Genomic DNA, 18123 nt, shown 5'->3' with positions numbered 1-18123 from the left:
TCACCTGCTTGGTCTATCGCGTAGCGAGGACTCTATTTCCCAGAGTGCCTCTGGACGCGAGATCTGCATTCGCCCGGCTTGTCAGGAGTTCCGTCCCAGAGGGGGAGCTGCGGGAGCCAAGCCCCAGTGCGAGGTAGAAAGGGTCCAGTTTGGGGTTCACGGAAGGGGCACAGGGACAATGGCTGAACCAAAAGCCCGGAGTTAGACGTACCCTACTCTTGGAACCTCCAGCTCATTCTTTGTGACTCCCCTTAGAAGCGCGGGCTCTCTCTAATCGCCGCCCTTCAGCTGCTCTCGGCGGAGGCCACATTCCCCCCCACGTCACACAGAGGAAAGGGGCGGTGCCTCGCATCTCACTGTCTGCTGTCTAGATGGGCTCCCAGGGTGGACGTTGGCCGGAGGCGGGGGCTGGGGTGGTTGAGACGCTGGTATCAAGAGCGAGGCCCTGACCCTCACTGCTCCCGTCTTTGTCTCTGCCATAGCCGATGCTGAGTGGGCAGCTGGTCGTCGTACGCCTGTTCTCCATGGCCAGCCGCGTCTGTATGTCCCGGGGCAGCGCGGGATCAAGGGTCATCGGTCCCGTCGAGGCTGCCATCCGCACGAAGTTGGAGCAGGCCCTGAACCCCGAAGTGCTGGAGCTGCGTAATGAAAGCGGCGGCCACGCTGTCCCACCGGGCAGTGAGACCCATTTCCGCGTGACGGTGGTGAGCTCTCGCTTTGAGGGACTGAGCCCCCTACAAAGGCATCGGCTGGTCCATGCGGCTCTGTTAGAAGAGCTGGCTGGGCCAATCCTCGCCCTGGCCATACAGGCACGGACCCCCGCCCAATGGAGGGAGAACCCTCAACTGGGCACAAGCCCCCCCTGCCTAGGTGGGAACAAGAAAAGTCGAACCTAACCCTGGACCTGGAGAGAGAGGGAAGACCAGGATTCAAACGGGTTGCGTGAAAATAAACTACTGGGGCTTTCTTCCATTGAATATAGTCTGGTATTTGTTAGAAACGAGTAATGTGATATGCCCATTTAACCGGTATATGCGTATTCTCAGAAAGAGTAATTCATTTCACATTAAGGTTAAGCTAAGGAGAGAGGCCAATCCCTACTATTCAGGAAAAACTGCCCAGTTGTTTCATTTTAAATTGTGACTAAGGAATCGCCAGATTTTATATAACTTGCTAGTAATCCTGTACATTAAAAGAGGAATTACCATGTGAGGTGAATTGCAGTGGTGTTAATGGCCTGCTGTCAGTGCTACAGATGTTCTTCGGAAAAGAAAGATACTTGAAGCCTAGGCATAGTCAGAAAGAGCTTCGTTAAGCCAGAAAAGAGAGGAAAGTTGTTGCCAACAGGAGAAAGAGCCCAAGCAAGGGCAAAGAAGCTGGACTGGGCAGAGTTATTGGGCAAAACAGCAATTACGGATGCATTTGAACTTCAAACTTGGGGGATATTTGGCTTTCTAACAACCTGTCCATTTCCAAAAGGATTTACATTTCTCATGAGGAAAAAATCTTTAAAAAACAAACACTAAAGCAGTGAAAAGATTATAACCTAGGAAACGAGTATAGAGGATGGAGAAAACTTTACATAGCCCTTTTTCTTATGAGCCTTCCAAACGATGTCATAATTCTGAGGGGAACAAGTAATGTCTAGATAAGCAATTTCCTGATGATCTCTGTGTGGAGATGGAACTTAGTAAAGAAAAGGCTTGGTTAATATTTATCCATCATTTCCTGCTAAAGAGTTTAGACTGCATCTGGTTGGGCAGTAGGGAGTCATCATTGAAGAGTTTTGAGAAAAGGATGCCAAAGAGCATTTTGGGGCAGTGATGTTAGTGGGTTGTCATAGGAAATTGGAGGCAGGGAGAGTAACCAATGGTGAAGGCAGAACTTTGGCCGAACTTTGGCCGAGAGGTTAGCTGTTGAAATGGAAAGGAAGGAGTTGATCTGAGAGGTATCAGTTTTAAAAAGTCAAAAGGATTTGATTAGAACTGAAATGGACTACAGTGAGAGAGAGGGGAGTCAATGGTAACCCTCAGGCAGGGTTTTTAGATTTCCTCACAGATAAGAATCCCAAGGGAGCTTGTTTAAAATATGGATTCTAGGTCACCTCTTTTCCAAAAAAAGGATTCTGAATCCACAAGTCAAGAATGGAATCTGGAATCTATATTTTAAAAAAACACACACAGAAGGATTTGGAGCGAAGTTGGTTCTTTTCTCAAGAAATACCACTCCCGTTTTTATTTTCATTTGTGGAGTTTTTAGATTTTTTAAATTTGTTTTTGTAAATATTATTTTATTATGGCAAGAACTTAACATGAGATCTACCTTCTTAACAAATGTAAACAGTGTATGATACATTATCATTGACTACAAGTACAATGTCATACAGCAGATCTCTAGAGTTTAATCATCTTGTTTAGCTGAAACTTAAGGCCTGTTGATTGATAATTCCCTACTTCCCTCTCCTCCCACCGCCTCTAGCAGCCAACATCCCACTGATTCTATTCAGCTATTATAGATAACTCATATAAGTAGAATCGTGCATATTTATCTTTCCGTGACTGGCTTATTTCACTTGTCATAACGTCCTCATGATTTATCACAGCAGAATTTCCTTTTTTTAAGGCTGGCAAGTAGTCCATTGTATGTATATATTAATTTTTCTTCATCCAGGCATTTGTCAATGAACATTCAGATTGTTTCCACATCTTAGCTATTGTGATAATGCTGCAGTGAACATGAGAGTGCTGACACTTCTCCAAGATCCTGATTTCAGTTCTTTTGGGTAAATACCCTGAAGTGGGATTGCTGGATCATATGGTAGTTCTGTTTTTAATTTTGAGAAACTTCCATATTTTCCAGAGTGATTGCACCATTTTGTATTCCCACCAACAGTGTGCAGGGGTTCCAATATCTCCCCATCTTCATCAATACTTTATATTATATATATATATATATATATATATATACACACACACACACACACACATATATATATATATATATATATTATTTGGGGGCATCCCTGGTAACTCAAAGGGTAAAGCATCTGCCTGCAATCCCAGAGACCTGGGTTCGATCCCTGGGTCAGGAAGATCCCCTGGAGAAGGCAATGGCAACCCACTCCAGTACTCTTGCCTGGAAAATCCCATGGATGGAGAAGCCTGGTAGGCTACAGTCCATGGGGTCACAAAGAGTTGGACATGACTGAGCTACTTTACTCACTATATATATTATATATATATATATATAATATATATAGTATATGTATATATGATAGCTATCCTGACAGGTATGAGGTGGTATCTCATTAAGGTTTTGATTGCACTTCCCTGATGATTAGTGACACTGAGCATTTTTTATATACATATATAACTACTGGCCACCTGATGTGAAAAGCCGACTCACTGGAAAAGACCCTGCTGCTGGGAAAGATGGAGGGCAGGAGAAGAGGGCAACACAGGATGAGAGGGTTGGATGGCATCGACTCAATGGACATGAGTTTGAGCAAACTGGGCAATAATGAAGGACGGGAAGCCCAGCGTGCTACAGTGCGTGGGGTTGCAAAGAAGTCGGACATGACTGAACAATACCTATTGGTCATTTTATGTGTTTGGAAAAATGGCTACTCAAGTCTTTAGCCCATTTTTTAATCAGGTTATTAGTTGTTTTGCTATTAAGTTGTAGGACATTACCCCAAGTTTTCAAATCTAGGAGACTGTGGGGGCCCTCCATCTATAGAAGTGGAAAGGTCAGCGTAGAGGCCAACTCAGGAAGTAAATGTGATGCCATAGTGTTACTCTGGCCTTTAGTTTGGAGAAAGGAGTTGTTTTTCCAGCTCACCATCTTCTGCCTCAGTAGGCAGAACAAAGTTGAATGTAGGTAGAGACGAAGAAGCAGACATAGCCATTTTAGGTTTTAAGGATTTGTTTCCTTTTTATTTTTCATCAGTATTTTTCATTTAATTTTTTTTACATCAACAGAGTTGGATTTAGGGTTCCCCAGGAGAGTAAGGGAGATGGATGGGTCCCTCCAGGGAGGTGCAGGGGAGAGGGCTGCGTCCAGCAAGTGAAGGGTGAAGAGAGAGGGCACACACTCATACACTGGGCACTGGAGAAGGCAGTTCTTTGAGCACAGACATCAGAGAGTTAAACAGTCACCACCTGGTTCACTTTTACAAAATGGGAGTGACCATAGGGTGGGGGCACCAGACGCAGCATGAGGAGGCTGAATTTGGATTTTCTTTTTTTTTTGTTTTCACTTTTTTCCTTTTAACTTTTTAACATTTACAAACAGCTAAAAACTACAACACATCACAGCTACAATGTGGGGGGTGGAGGACGGGGGCACCAAAGAAAGCAGCCACGCGGGGCGGGGGCAGGGGCAGCTTAACCTACAGGGGCTATCCTGTGGGGAAGGTGAGATGGGGAAACTGAGGCTTCTGGTCCCTGCATTAGGGGTCCCTGGCTTACTGCTGAAACTCTTCCCACTTTGCAGGAGTTGCTGGGAAAGCCCGTTTCCTCCCCCGCCCCAGCTCCTTGTGCTTTTTGATCTGCTGGTTTGACTACATACTGGTTTCTTCCCCTCCCCTGCTCCTCTGCCTGTGAGGGGACAGTCTGGAGGTGGGAGGGCGGCTGTGCTGTTCCTGTCTGTGCTGTGTAGTGGGGAGAGCCTCTCACTCCAGAGGAGGCCTGTGCTTCTTGAGAGATGGGGAGGAGATGAACCTTGTCAGGTGCCCTTGGCTCTCCCTAGACTATGAGACTCTTCTCCCAGCCTGCCGAGGCTCCTCCCACCCAGGCCAGGCTCAGAAACAAAGATTAGGGGAGGTACTGTGGGAGGCAGGTACTTGTGTGTGTGTCCACTGAAATTACCCTTGGCTTGTATCTTAGGACAGTATAATGACACCCCCACCCCACAGCGCGCGCGCGCACACACACACACACACACACACACATAAGTGTACACACGCATTCAAGCACACACAGTCCTGCTGAGCTGCCTCAGAACTTAATATATAAATAAATAAGAATCAGAAAGCTAATTTCATAAAATTCAGGCTTCTTGTAGCCCAAATTGAGGGGGAACTGGAGGCCAGGGGGCTGAGGTTTATTGCTACTTCCCCAGCATCCAACAGGAGGCATGAGAGGGCACTCTAGGCCCTTCCAACTCTTAAGAATTTCTTTTGGTCCATGGTCTACATCAAGCCCTAGCCCCCAGCATAACCACCTGCTTGTGGTTTCACCAGAGCCCAGGCAGAGGGAATAAGAAGGAAGGCAGGAAGCCTGTTCTAAAGCCCCAGGAGCTGGGAAGAGCAAGGGCCTCTCACTAACACTGGGGGAGAAGGGTGGGGCCAAGCCTTCTCTTGTGCAAAGTCAGGGGTGGTAGGAGGTGGGAAATAGAGCTGCACCCCAAATCTGGGATGGAGGAGCCTTCCCTGTAGTCCCTGCCCACGAGGTCTCACACATGCACACACATACATACACACACTCACCCATACATGGCTAAGACACTAAACAGGAGAGGAGAATGAGGGCTCTGGCAGCCAGGATGGCAGGGCAGGGAATGGGAAGAGGGAATTGTTGGTCTCACAGTGTGCCTGCCACCCGCAAAGCCCCAGAGATTCCCTCACTGCAGCACCTGCCCCCGGGTCTCGGGCAGCTTCAGGGCCAGAGAACTCCCGAGGGCAAGGGCAGCTGAGGCAAAGAGGATAGGGGCAGCCTTGGTGATTCCCACAAAGGACGTGAAGATGCTGATTCCCAGCACAGCTGCCAGCTTACACAGGGCATTCAGGAAGCCGAAGGCTGTGGTCCTGCTCAGGAGTCCCCCAGTGCAGCACATGGGATGGAGGGGCCAGGGAGGGAGACAAAGGAAGAGGCATGGGAGGATTTGTGGGGGAAGGGTAGGTGGGTGAGGGAGAGGGCAGGCAGTGTCCAAGAGGGAGAGGAAGGATGGAGCAATTAGGAGGGGTGCACACCAGGGAATACAGATAAATTGGGAGGCAAGGGGGAAGGGACACCAAAAAATTAGGTTAATAGTTAAGACTTCAAGGAGTGAATATAAAAGCTATCAGCTTTAAAAAAAAAAAAAAAGCTACCAGCTTTTAGAAGAGAAGCTCAAGGGGAATATGTACCCTTTTACCCCTAAAGATGCCTTTCCCCATCAGCCCCCTTCCACACCGCATTTCTGTCCTGCCCTCTGAGCCCTAAACCTGCTGCCTTGCCCCCACCACACGCCTGTTACCTCTTGTCTGAGGGGTAGAGTTCAACAGTCAACACGTCCAGCGCGTTCCAGGATGCAATGCTGACCCCCCCGAAAAGGCAGAGCAGGGCGATCATGGCGGACTCACTGTTCCCAAAAGACAGGAAGAAGCAGGAGACACAGGACATCACGCTGGAGCCAGCTGGAGCCATGGAGGAAGAAAGCAGCATGAGCATGGCTGCGATGAAAGCCACCCACAGCCCACTCTGTCCCTTCGACCAGGATGAGACTGTCTGCCAGGGTACCCAAAAGGAAGGCTTCTCCCTCATCTCCAACCTCACTTATATTGTCTTTTTATTAACAGTATCAGTACCAACCATTCCTTGGTGCAAGCTATGCACCAGACAATTGGATGGTTTACACACAGTACTAATAAGTCAGCCTCATAAGAGGTACTGTCATCACTGCCATGTTGCACATGAGACAGCTGGGTTCACAGAGGTGAGTAACTTAACCTAAGAAGGCAGTGGAGCTGAGATTCAGAACCCATGACCCCAAAGCCTGTAACCTAGACTTGCTATTCTGCCCACCTCCTACACCCAGAGGAGCTTCCTCACCAGACCCCACCCTGGTCATGCAGCCCCCACCTCCCCCCACTCCCTCCAAGCAGAAGACGTGATAGGCAGACCCTCCTCTGGCTAAGCTTTCCTCAGACTAAGATGAGAAGCCCAGTGACGGCCATGCCCTCCCCCCAGCCTCCTAGTCAGTTCTGACACCACCACCCAGCCTCTCCCCCTTACCAAGCATTCGGAGCCTGCCAATCTTGTCCATGAGCAGAGCAGACACAATGTTCCCAGGAAGCACAGCCAGCGTCCCCAAGAAGCTGACAAAATACACCATGTAGGCGCCTTCACCTGTTCCCGTCACGTCCAGGGGGCAGCCCTCCTTGTTGTGCAGGAATGTGCTGTTCACCAGACGGCTGTTCACAAACTTGTACTCAAATAGGTCTGGGGGCAAAGGCCAAGACAGGCAGACAATCATGGCACATATGAGAGGGAGGCTGCTGTTGCTTATGCTCAGGGCTCTGCCTTTGAGGGGGTTAGCAGGCGGGGCTCTCACAATCAGTCAGGACACTATGGCAAAACATCAGATAACATCACCATAGGAGCTAGGATCCTTTTATGTCACTAAATGACCATAGTTTACCAAGTGAAACAATGCGCTTGGCTGTTTCCATGTTTTCTCCTTAATGATGTCTACTGCTTTCTTGTTCATTCTTTTTGTCTGCTCTAGCTAACTATAAGCAGTAGCAGAGCCATAAGTTTAGAATAAATTACTGAGCAAAATATTAAAAGCCTTAGAAGTCCTATCCATTATTTTTTCCTGCAAGATAGGAAAACTCATTCAGCACTCCATTTAGAGGTGGGAAACATCAGTATAGCTCACAAAACCAGCATTTCATGTGCATACAGTTTGAGAATCCCTGTTAAAGAAAAGGATTAAGGCCCTGACTCCCTTTTCTCCACCAAATATCCCTTTTATTGTTTTTCTTTTTTTCCCAAGGCTGCTCTTTTGAATGATTTTGCCCTCTTCAAAAGTGCATTAATATCACAATATTGAGTTGTTTCAATTCTAGCCAAAAGCAAACAAGCTTGATGTTTTCATCAGATGTTCTACTTATTACAGAAAAATGTTCAATTACCATTAGATTTTTTTGTAATTGCTGGTAGTAACTAACTGGCCCCCCCATCACCTCCAAGGCTCTGAAGAGCTCAGCTTGAGAACCTTGAGTTAGGGAATGAAGAAGGTTCCCTTTCTCCAGCTCAGGGTCCACCCAGTCCTTTGGTCTGTCAGCCTCTAGCCATCCCACCTTACCGGTGTTATAGAACACGGTGTTGATGAACGTGCAGTTGCGGAAAAATGTGTTGCTGGATGTGACATCCTCAAAATAACACTCCTCGAACAGGGAGTCCTCAAAGGACACTGACTTCAGACGTAGCCCAATGAACCTGTAAAGCCAGGATGATGAAAGCCACCTTCCCCTCATTCTTACACCCTCCCCCAACACTCATGAAGTAACAGTGAAGTAAGACAGGAAGCTGCAGGATTGAGAAGAACCACAGGTCTTTGCCCCCAAACACCTTGTCTCTGAACCTCTAGACTCACAAAAAGGGCAAAGGGTAGGAGGGATGGAAGGGGTGAAGCTCAAAGATCCCATATACTTGTCATTGAAGTACTGTCCCCCTCGGTGGATCTGATTCTCCAAGGTGAAGTTAAAGGTCACATGCTCCACACGTTCCCCAGGAAACACTTTGGTGCGGGCTGCATAGTCCACCGCTTGGAGATGGCGGATCATGTCGGGAAACCAGACAGTCAGGCCATAGTAGCTGAAGCGTCAAGGGCAATGGAATCAGGGCTCATGGATTAGAACCACACAGTCCAGAAGGAGAAAGAAATAGAGGAGTCAGCCCATGTTAGGACCGCGCTCACCTCCCCAGCCTTATCTCTGACCTCATCTCATCTTTCACCAACTGCTGTGGTTCTGGGGGACTTCAGGTTCTTCTAACCCTCCCACCTATTACTTCTTACCTCCCAGGCATTTGCTCTACCTTCTGTTTAAAACAGTCTCCCCATCCCACCCTCAGCCTAACTCCTATTCATCCCTCAGGACTTATATCCCCTCTCCAGCCTACCAGCAATCTGGGCTGGGAAGCCCGTTCACCTGTTCCAAGTGCATATCCCCCACCGTGGCACTCCTCATTACAGCTAGTTTGTCTAGCTCCTAGACCAAAATGTAAACTCCATAAGGACTGAGACCACATCTATTCCATCCCAGCAGAGTACCTGGCACAGAATAGAAACTTACTACTGTTCTGCCTATAATATAAGTTTGTTGGATTAAGGAGTGAGGTAGAGGAGCCGGGTGGAATATCAGAGGGGATCCAAACAGCACCTTCCCTCATTATTCATCCCCTTCACTTCCATTTTCTCCACCTCTCTCCCAACCCACAGACCATCACATCCAGCACTTCTGACCCACCCCACCCAGCTCCTCACCTGAATGACATGGTGAACCACACACCCATCATCATCAGAGTGATGCGGCGGTATTCTGGAGCAAAACAAGAGAGGAAATTCCCCCAGACCTAGGCGGAATAGGACAAAGTCACAGAGCAGCTGCCAGCCAGTAGTTCTAGCACCTCCAGATCCCCATTTTTCTGCCCTACCACCTCCCTCCAGGTCATGCATCACCCCCACACCCAGGGCTCCAGCCCTGCCTTCCTCTCCATCTCTCCACCATCCCCTCCCCCATTACCTGCCCTCCCAGGCTCAAGGCCCGGACCCCCCAGCGCTGGTACCAGGTCCCTGTGTCTGACTGGATCTCAATCAACTCATCCTCCTGATGAATTGTCTTAATGTGGGTTACCTGGGGTCAAAAGAAGGAGAGAGCAGTCACTTAGTCTGTACTTTCCAGCCCTTCCAAGTACCCCAGTTTCTCTTGCAGTAGCAAAGTGGGAGATGAGAGGGAGACATGACACCCTGAGAGATCCCACTAAGATCTCAGTGTGGCCTAGGAAAGTGGGCGTGAGTGGGAGGAGGAGTTCAGGGAGGGACCAGGTGTGGGCACTCGGAGGACTGGGGAGGACTGTGGCTTACCGAGAAGACACGCTCAGGATGCCCCTTGGCTCGCATGTTGGTGTCATGGACCTGCTTCAGTACCATCCAGGCCTCATCATGCTTCCCATTCTAGAGCCACAGAAACAATCCCCACATCCGGGTCAGCCCCTCCCTGACCCAGGGCTACAGATCCCCCTCCCTCAACGTGACCTAGGGGCACATCCACCAACCACTCTGAAAGAGCCCAAGGAGGAGCACAGCAAGAGGTAACCAAGCTTGGGCAAGAGTCAGGGATCCCCTGGCACAATGGAAAGAGAAACTGAAAATGAGAGAAATGAAGATGATGGGCGAGTATGTAGTCAGAGCAGGAGGAGCATCCTCACCCTGCTGGGTCAGGATAAAGTGGAGGAGGGGTGGGCTGTAGGATCCTCTTTTGAACCGTAAAGTCAGGGCCAGGGTCAGGTCCCCTGCCTGAAAAACCCTAAGCCACCCATGGTGAAGCAGGTCCTCTGGTTTTAACACCCACGGAACTCCTCTGGAAATACATTCTAAGACGAAGTGAGATCAAGGCCCCCCAGACCTTGGACTCTGAGAAAGGAATGCTGCCACGTGGCCCAGACCCAGCCCATGGTGGGTGTTTGAATGCAGGAGCCCCTGCTGCCCTCCCCCCGGCCCAGCCCCAGCCCCATTCACCTCCAGGAAGAAACGGGGGCTTTCAGGCTGTGTGGTCAGAGCCCCAATGGCAAACACAGAAGGGAAAGCGCAGACGAGGACAAAGACCCTCCAGCTGTGGAACTGGTAAGCAGACCCCATCTGAAAGCTCCACCCTGGCAAGGACAGAGTCACAGTGTCAGGGGAGAGGCCAGAGGCTCCTACCATAGGTTCCTACCAGAGGGAGCACAGGAGAGGAGAGAGTCTGGGGTGCATTTTCTGGGGGCTGCTCACCATAGTGGGGGATGATGGCCCAGGCCATAGCAGCTGCGTACACTCCACCAATCATCCAAAACATGCAGAGCCAGCTCAAATGCTCCCCACGTTTCTCCTGTGCCAGAAACTCCGAGAAATAGGAGAAGACGATAGGGATGGACCCTCCGATCCTGGAGGGCATTGCAAGAATTCAGCATTGGAAAATGGCCATATTCCTGATCCCATACCCCAGTGCTCCGGATCCCCAAGTCCCTTTCATCTTCTGAACCTTTTAAAGAGAAACTCCTTCTCACCACCATGCCCTATAAGCTCCCTCACCACCAGCCATCAGGCACCCATCCTTGGGACCCTGGAAACAGGCAGGCAGGTCTCAGGGAATGGGAAGGAACAAACATTGAATCTTGAAGATGACTACAGAGTTGGAAGGGAGAGACGATACTCACAGAAAAGAGGGAAAATCCCCAAAGGAAGAAGAACAAGAGGAATCTGAGGAAGCAGGCCAGAAGAGAGCTGGGAGACAATGCAGAGGGTATATGCGGGTGGCAGAGGAAGTGTAGAAGTTGGGTGGCTCAGGGCTTCAGAGTTCTGGCAGGTGTGGGTATGAATAAGGTTTGTTGTTGAATGCAGGAAATATTTACACTCTGGGAAGGGGATAACTCCACAGATACCCAGAATGAAGTTGAGCCCCACTGGTTCTCTTGAGGGAACCAGGCTCAGAATGGAACTAAAAGGTAGGGTGGAGGACTTGGGAGTGAACCAGATATGGAATGGCAATCTGGACAGACAGTAGACAGGTCCTGGACAGGGAGAAACTGGCCTGAAGGGAGAGGATTTCATTCATTCAACTCACACATATTTGAGGTATAGCTGGTGTGCCTGCCTCTAGGGCACTATGCAGGGCCCTAGAGGTATAACAGCAACCAAGACGCAGCCCTGCCTTCCAGGGGCTCATGAGGGGGACACTCACCCGACACCAGAAAGGAGACGGCAGAAAAGGAAAGTGCCATAACCCTGGACAAAAGATGAGAAAAAGGCGAAGACGCTGTTGACTGAGAGTGAGATGAGCAGACACTGTCTTCGACCCAGCCGATCAGCCAGCCCTCCCCAGAGGAAGGCTCCCACCATCATGCCCAGGTAGACAATGAGGCCTGAAGGAGGAGAACAGAGGCAGAAGGGGTGTGAGCAGACACACTAAAGTTCTCCCACTCGCCAGACATTTAAATGAGCTGAATCTGCAGCAGCATGGACAGAGAATCTGAAGGACTTCTAGGAGCTAAGTCTACCCAGAGATGAGATCAAGTGAGAGAGCATGCATTACATGAGCAAAGATGGAAGGTCATCTCTGCATCCTGGAGGTTCAAAGGCAGAGATGCAGACATGGGACAGCCCTAGAACTCTCCTTTCTTTCCCTCTCATTCCTTCTTGCTCGCTCTCACTCTCTTGCTGTCTCACACACACACACATACACAATACCCCCATCTCTAGCTTGCCTGGAGTAAGAAATGGATCTGTCTAGATTCCCAGACCCTCCCAGGATCCCCTCTAGCCTCTCTGACTTGATGCCCTCCAAGTTGCAGGAGGTGTCTCTCATGTTCCCTGGGAAAGAGGCTCCATTCCTTCAATCCTCCCAGGAAATCACACACACACAAAAGTGAAAGTGAAAATCACTCAATTGTGTCCAACTCTTTGCGACCCCATGGACTGTAGCCCACAGGCTCTTCTGTCCCTGGAATTCTCCAGGAAAGAATACTGGAGTGGGTTGCCATTTCCTTCTCCAGGGTAACTTCCCGACCAGGGATCAAACCCCAGTCTCCTGCATTACAAGCAGAGTCTTTACAGAGCCACCACAGAAGCCCACATATAAATCCATTTTTTATTCCTTCCAGTTCCGATACTTCTGGTCCCAAAACTCCCCTGTTCCTTTCTTCCTTCATAAAATCAGAGTTGGAATTGGTCTTAAAAGTTATCTACTCCAAACTCTGCATTTTACCCAGGCCCAAGCCTTGGAATCTCCATCAGGAAGGGCCACTAAAGACCACTCGCTGGCCCCTGAACATTCCCAATGCTAACCAAGAGCAAGTGTGACCAGCTTCTCTGGCTGGATTCTTCCCAGCCCCCCACCACCCCAAACTGACTCTCCTCATTTAAATCAGGGAGTTTGGATACTGCCTTCTTGTTCCCCCAAAAAGGGGAAGGAATCAGGATAACAAGAGGAAAAGCTTTGAAGAAACATTAAATGGGGGCCCACCCCGCCCCAGCCATCTCCTACAGAACTAAGCAGACCACCCCCCAACCACAGGCCCAAGCCCCAGCCCAGCTGCCTTTTCTCTTGCACAAGCAACCTCACCATGACCCAACCTTCAGAGGAGGGTGTCGGGGTTGGAAGAGGGGAGGCCGAGAGCATGTCAGAGGAACCCTGAGCTCCCCCGGGGACATCTGAGGACCAGGGTCCTCAGGAATGCAGTGGTGAGGACAGGAGCAGTTCTCAGGCACAGAGACTGTTTTCTAGAGTTTGGGGCAGGATGGGGCTGGAGCGCAACGTGTCTTACCCAGCATGCCTTTGTTGGAGTCAGACAGGCACATGTCTTTCTCAGCACTGGGCAGCACGAAGCCCACCACGAAGACCTCGACGCCATCGGCCATCAGTGCCAGACCAAGCACGAAATAGAGTGTCCACTGGAAGCGGCCGTGGCCGCACTCCCGTAGGATGGCTTCATACTGCTGGGCTAGTTCTTCCCGTTCTTTCCGCCGCTGTGCTTCTCCCCGCACCCCCGGGGGACCCTCCCCATCACCCAAGCCCCCCCTCACTCCAGCCAGGGGCGCCCCATCTGCCATCCGCTCGCCTTTGCCCCCAGACTCTGCTCGGGGGATGCCCTGATATTCCCCCTCGTAGATCTCATCATCCTCGTCGTGGCCCTCCGTGGCATCACTAGATGCACCTCCTTCCTCCTCATCCTGAGCCCCTTCCCCGCGGTAATAGCCATCACCAGGGGCAGGGAAGTCATCATCATCATCCTCCTCCTCAAAGCGGGAGTAGGATCTCCGGGAATATTCGTCCTGGACTCTGTCCAAGCCCTTCACCACCTTCTTGGCTGCATGCTTCTTGACTTCCTTGGCAATGTCTTTGGCCCCACGGATGAAAGCTGCCCGGTCTCTGAAGCCCTCTTCCATGATGGGGCTTTGGGACTACTTCACGGAATCTTCCCCCCTTCCTTATTCTGATTTTGCGCAAGGGCTCCTGGAGTCAGAAAGACCACTTCCCCGAGTTACTTAGATGAAGTGTGTTTGAGTAACTCTGGGCACAGAATAGAATATAGGATCTGGCCAGTGAGTGTTTAGGAGGGGAAGGGAGGGAAGAGCTTTGGCCCACACCCAGTTTAGTTGGGTGCATTGGGAAGGAAGAGGGGGAGAGGGGGAACTGGAAGGGGAGGGGGAGCCAGATTGAGGAGGCTAAGCTGGGGAGCCAGGATAACTCAGAAAAGGCTGCTACTTCTCTTCCAGGAGCCTCTAGAGATCTAGAAAAAGATAAGAGGGAGAAAAAAGGAGGTTGTGAGGCCTAAGACACTGAAGAAGGCCAATATAGAGCTCCTGCTGACCCAGAGCCCCACCTGGGCCTTTTGTAACAGAGATGGCCTGCTGGCCTCAAGCCCGACTCAGGAAAAAAGGATGATTGTCTGGGCCTGCTATGGGCCATTCAGTATACATCCCTTACTTTGACCTTGGAGACTAGATCCATGGGATCTGCTCCAAAGTCACGATCACCTACCCAGAGCCCATCTCCTGATCCCTGGCCCCACTTCAAGATCAGACCTTTTGCTTTACCACCCATCTGCCAAGGATAAAAGAGGAAACAGAGAAACCAAAACTCCCTTCTCTAGTCTGGTCTGGGTTTCTTACTGGGAGCAGAGCTTTGGAGGAACGTATAGAAGGACAAGTGAATCCTTCAACCTCTTGCCTTCAGACCACTGATGGCATCTGAAGATGGGATGTTCATGGTCCTTTCTCAGGTTCCATGTTTGTAGGCTTCACAAGGAGGAGTCTTCTCCCAACATAGCTCAGTGGGTGAAAGCTCAGCTTCCAGAGTCAGACAGACTTAGATTTGACTTCCTGCTTCAACAGCTTACTAAGTGACCATGAGCATGTCTCTGATCCTCAAAGCCTTAGTTCCCTCTCATTTAAGAGGGGGAAGTAAGGATTAAATGACATAATGAGTATAAGCTCTTTACCATACTGCCTGGCACATAACTGATGAATAAATATTAGTTATTACTCTTCATGGTGATAGTAATGTGGTAAGATGACCTCCACTCCCTCACAAGACATTAGAACAAAAGCCACCTGTGGATGCTCTTTAGGGTGAACGGTAGAAAGGGATACTGGTAAGGAGAGAGCTGGTTCAGTGCAAAGCGCATGACAATCAGATGACATAAGTTGAAATTCCAGCTCTGCCATTTACTAACTCATCTTGATCAGGTTCCTGAACATCTCTAAGCCTCAGAGTCCTTATATTTAAACTGGGGATAATAATCTCTATTTTTCCAAGTTAATGTGATAATTTAATCTCACAGCAGACCTTCTGTTAGTTTCTTTCCTTCCTATTAGATTGAAAACTGTGAAAGAAGCAGCAAGGGCAGAGCAGGGGGGTCACATTTGGATGCTGTTGTAACCTCCCAATACAGAGTCCCAAAACCCCTCTGTGTTCAAACAAATGCCAGCAGCTGGACCCTTTATTGTCTGCTCCAGATAAACAATGGAAGACTCACAAAAAGGGAGACCTGGAATCTGAGGTCATGGGGAAAAAACAGCAGACCAAAATCTAAAAAAGAGGTGATGACTGGCTTGCCACCTTCTTTCAGGATGTCATAAATGGGCCCCCTTTCACTGGTGGGGGTAGGGGTGGAAAATCAAACACACACATTTCCAACATGGGCGTCTAAGGTCTATAGTTGTACCTCCTTCCTCCATGGCCTCCCTTTCTAATCCCCCTTAATCCTTCCTGCTCCTCCTCCAGGAGTCAAGGAAAAGGGAGTCCATAAATACTGCATTGCCTGGGAGCTGATGTAGAATGAAGGGGGCTTGGACCTCCCCTCCCCCACAAAAGACATCCTCCAGAGACAAGCATGGGAGAACCCCCTCTTCCTTCATAGAAGCAGAGGAAGCAGGACTAGATTCTGATCAGAGATCATTCCCCTAAAAATATCCTGCTTCCTTCTGTGCCCACCCATCCAGGGCCTTCATTTCATGTCACACATACACTTACACACACATACACACACACACAGTGGCCCAGGAAGAAGGGCTAAGTAATGCTATGTAGTTCAGAAAGAAGCACTGGCAAAGCAGAGCCCTGCCCCCTCAGGTCAGATGTGAGCAGTGGACCACGATGACCAGAACCAGTGACCCCTATGTCACCTTCTTTTCTTGTGGTTCAAGGCCCAAACCATCCCGCATTAAAGAGAGGGAACAGTGGAGTCCCCTTTCTGCATGCAATTTGCTTGCCTCACCTTTCCTTCCCAATTAGGATCTCCCCCCAAACCCTGACGCAGGCAGATGGACCCAGCAGGAGCCATGCCCTGTGTTTGTTTACACTCTTCACCCCTGAGAGGAACGGGAAGGGTACAGAAGGGCCCCAGAGCCACAGAAGGATGTGATGGCTCAACAGCCAGCTCCCCCAGGGCCAACAAGCCCAGGAGGTCAGGAGGGAGAGAAAGAAGCCAAATTCTTCAGGCTGGTGAGGAAGTGGTGCTATTTTTAGCCCCCAAAGCAGCACAGGGTGGCTAAGCTTGTGGGAGGGAGACAGACTCAGAGAGGCAGAGGTTAAAGGAGACACGATTCAGGGTTACAGGGCCCTTTTAAGGTCAGTTGGCTTCGCCTGATGGGAAAACATGTCGGGGAGATTTTCTACAGAGGATGGGGGGAGGCAGGAGACTCTGAGCAAAGGCTTCCTCTCAGGATAACTCAGTCAGCCCAGGATTGATTGTAGGGTGGGGAGGTCCAGAACCCCTCACCTCCATCAAAGCCCCTGACTTTGGAAGCCACCTGGATTTCCCAACCCACCCTAGCCCAGGTGACAAGGTCGTTAAGAAGCAATCACTTATCAAAACATCCATGGATGTGGGGGAGAGAGGTGCTGTAGCACCCCTCCCCATCACTGCTGGGTAACTGAGCCTCGATCCCCACCCCAGGACAGCCAAGGCTGCACCACCCCTGCCTACATGCTACCCTACGGTTTGGAAGATGGAGTCTCCACAGTTCTGACGGGAAAAGATCAAGGTGTCAGCTGAGAATGTCGAAGGAGGAATTCGGAGAGGCAGGGACCAGAATGTAAGGGGAGACCTTCACGCGCACAGGCATAGAGATCGCCCCTGCCAGCATCCGCGGCGACCCTCCCCATCCTGCCCTACTCCGGTATAAGAGCGGAGCCCCTAGAACTGACTGAACCCATCTCCGAGCGCCTCCCCTCACCCTTGATTCTGCTGCTGGAGTACTGCCCATCAGCACTCAACACCCCTTCTCCCTACCCCGAGCGACTGCCTGCCTCCAGCCCCACCCCCAACCATGCCCCCAAGCCTGGTTATTCACCACCTCTATCTACCCAACATTTCCGTTCACCATTCCCTTCCTTCCCTCCTTCACCTGCCCTTCCTCCACCAACCCTCCCCCCCACACCACACAAACCCAACCGCCCCCCCCTCGCCACCCGCAGCCCAAGTCCAGGCGCACAGACTGAGGCAGCATATATTCTCCCGCCTCAGCCAAGGTCATCTATCACGCGGGGCGGGGGGAGGCGGAGGGGGGGCGGGTAAGATGAGTTGGGAATTGGAGTTTGAGGGAACCCTATTCCACCTTACAAGCCCCCACCCCCGTTAATATATGAGGAGAGTAGTATGGACTTGGTTAAGGTAGAGAAAAACACCCCTCCTCCATACAGACATATATATATATATACATATATATACTTCCTTCTCTGATCAGCACAGCAACCGCCATAAATGTCCATTCAAACCACCAACAATCCCCTCACCCCTGATGAGGGACGGTCACCCTCCCCACAAGCAAAGCATCGGAGGATAAAATGGCTGCAAGGCAAGGCGAGGATGCTTCTGCTCCGGGGTGGGGTGGAGCTGAGAAACTGAGAGAAGGGTCTCACCTGGGCTGAGTCCCCCAGATAAGGGAGTCCGGGTGAGGGCGGGGGTCCCGGCAGTGGGGCCTGCTGCAGCGGCGTCTGCTCTGGGTACCAGGGGAAGCAGCAATGCAGACCTGCCCCCCCAGCAGGCTCCGGCCCCGCCTCCACCCTCCCTCCGCCCTCCCCCGCCCCCCCCGCACCAGTGAGCTTCGGGAGAGACCATTGTTGGGGGGTGGGGGGTGGAAGAAAGAAAGAGG

General features: G+C 50.5%; 2 protein-coding genes across 2 annotated transcripts; one reads left to right on the top strand and one right to left on the bottom strand.

Annotated features, from left to right (window-relative positions):
• Window positions 1–46: 46 nt before the first annotated feature.
• Window positions 47–977, top strand: BOLA1 (bolA family member 1). Its single transcript, XM_081487887.1, has 2 exons — window positions 47–133; window positions 483–977. Exon 2 carries the CDS (start codon window positions 486–488, stop codon window positions 894–896), a length of 411 nt encoding a protein of 136 aa, XP_081344013.1. The 5' UTR covers window positions 47–133; window positions 483–485; the 3' UTR covers window positions 897–977.
• A 2929-nt stretch (window positions 978–3906) lies between these two features.
• Window positions 3907–18036, bottom strand: SV2A (synaptic vesicle glycoprotein 2A). Its single transcript, XM_081486190.1, has 13 exons — window positions 17891–18036; window positions 13290–14255; window positions 11708–11888; window positions 10759–10910; window positions 10507–10640; window positions 9853–9942; window positions 9512–9622; window positions 9253–9341; window positions 8418–8582; window positions 8071–8204; window positions 6996–7202; window positions 6238–6397; window positions 3907–5806 (listed from the first exon to the last, which is right to left on the bottom strand). The coding sequence occupies exons 2-13, from the start codon at window positions 13909–13911 to the stop codon at window positions 5623–5625; spliced, it is 2229 nt and encodes a 742-aa protein (XP_081342316.1). The 5' UTR covers window positions 13912–14255; window positions 17891–18036; the 3' UTR covers window positions 3907–5622.
• Window positions 18037–18123: the final 87 nt, after the last annotated feature.

Source organism: Giraffa tippelskirchi, chromosome 5 (assembly GCF_054371585.1).
Source record: "Giraffa tippelskirchi isolate mGirTip1 chromosome 5, T2T-mGirTip1v1.2.pri, whole genome shotgun sequence".
Lineage (NCBI taxonomy): Eukaryota > Metazoa > Chordata > Mammalia > Artiodactyla > Giraffidae > Giraffa > Giraffa tippelskirchi.
The sequence above is the reverse complement of the archived record's forward strand: the minus strand, read 5'-3'. Positions and strand labels throughout refer to the sequence as shown.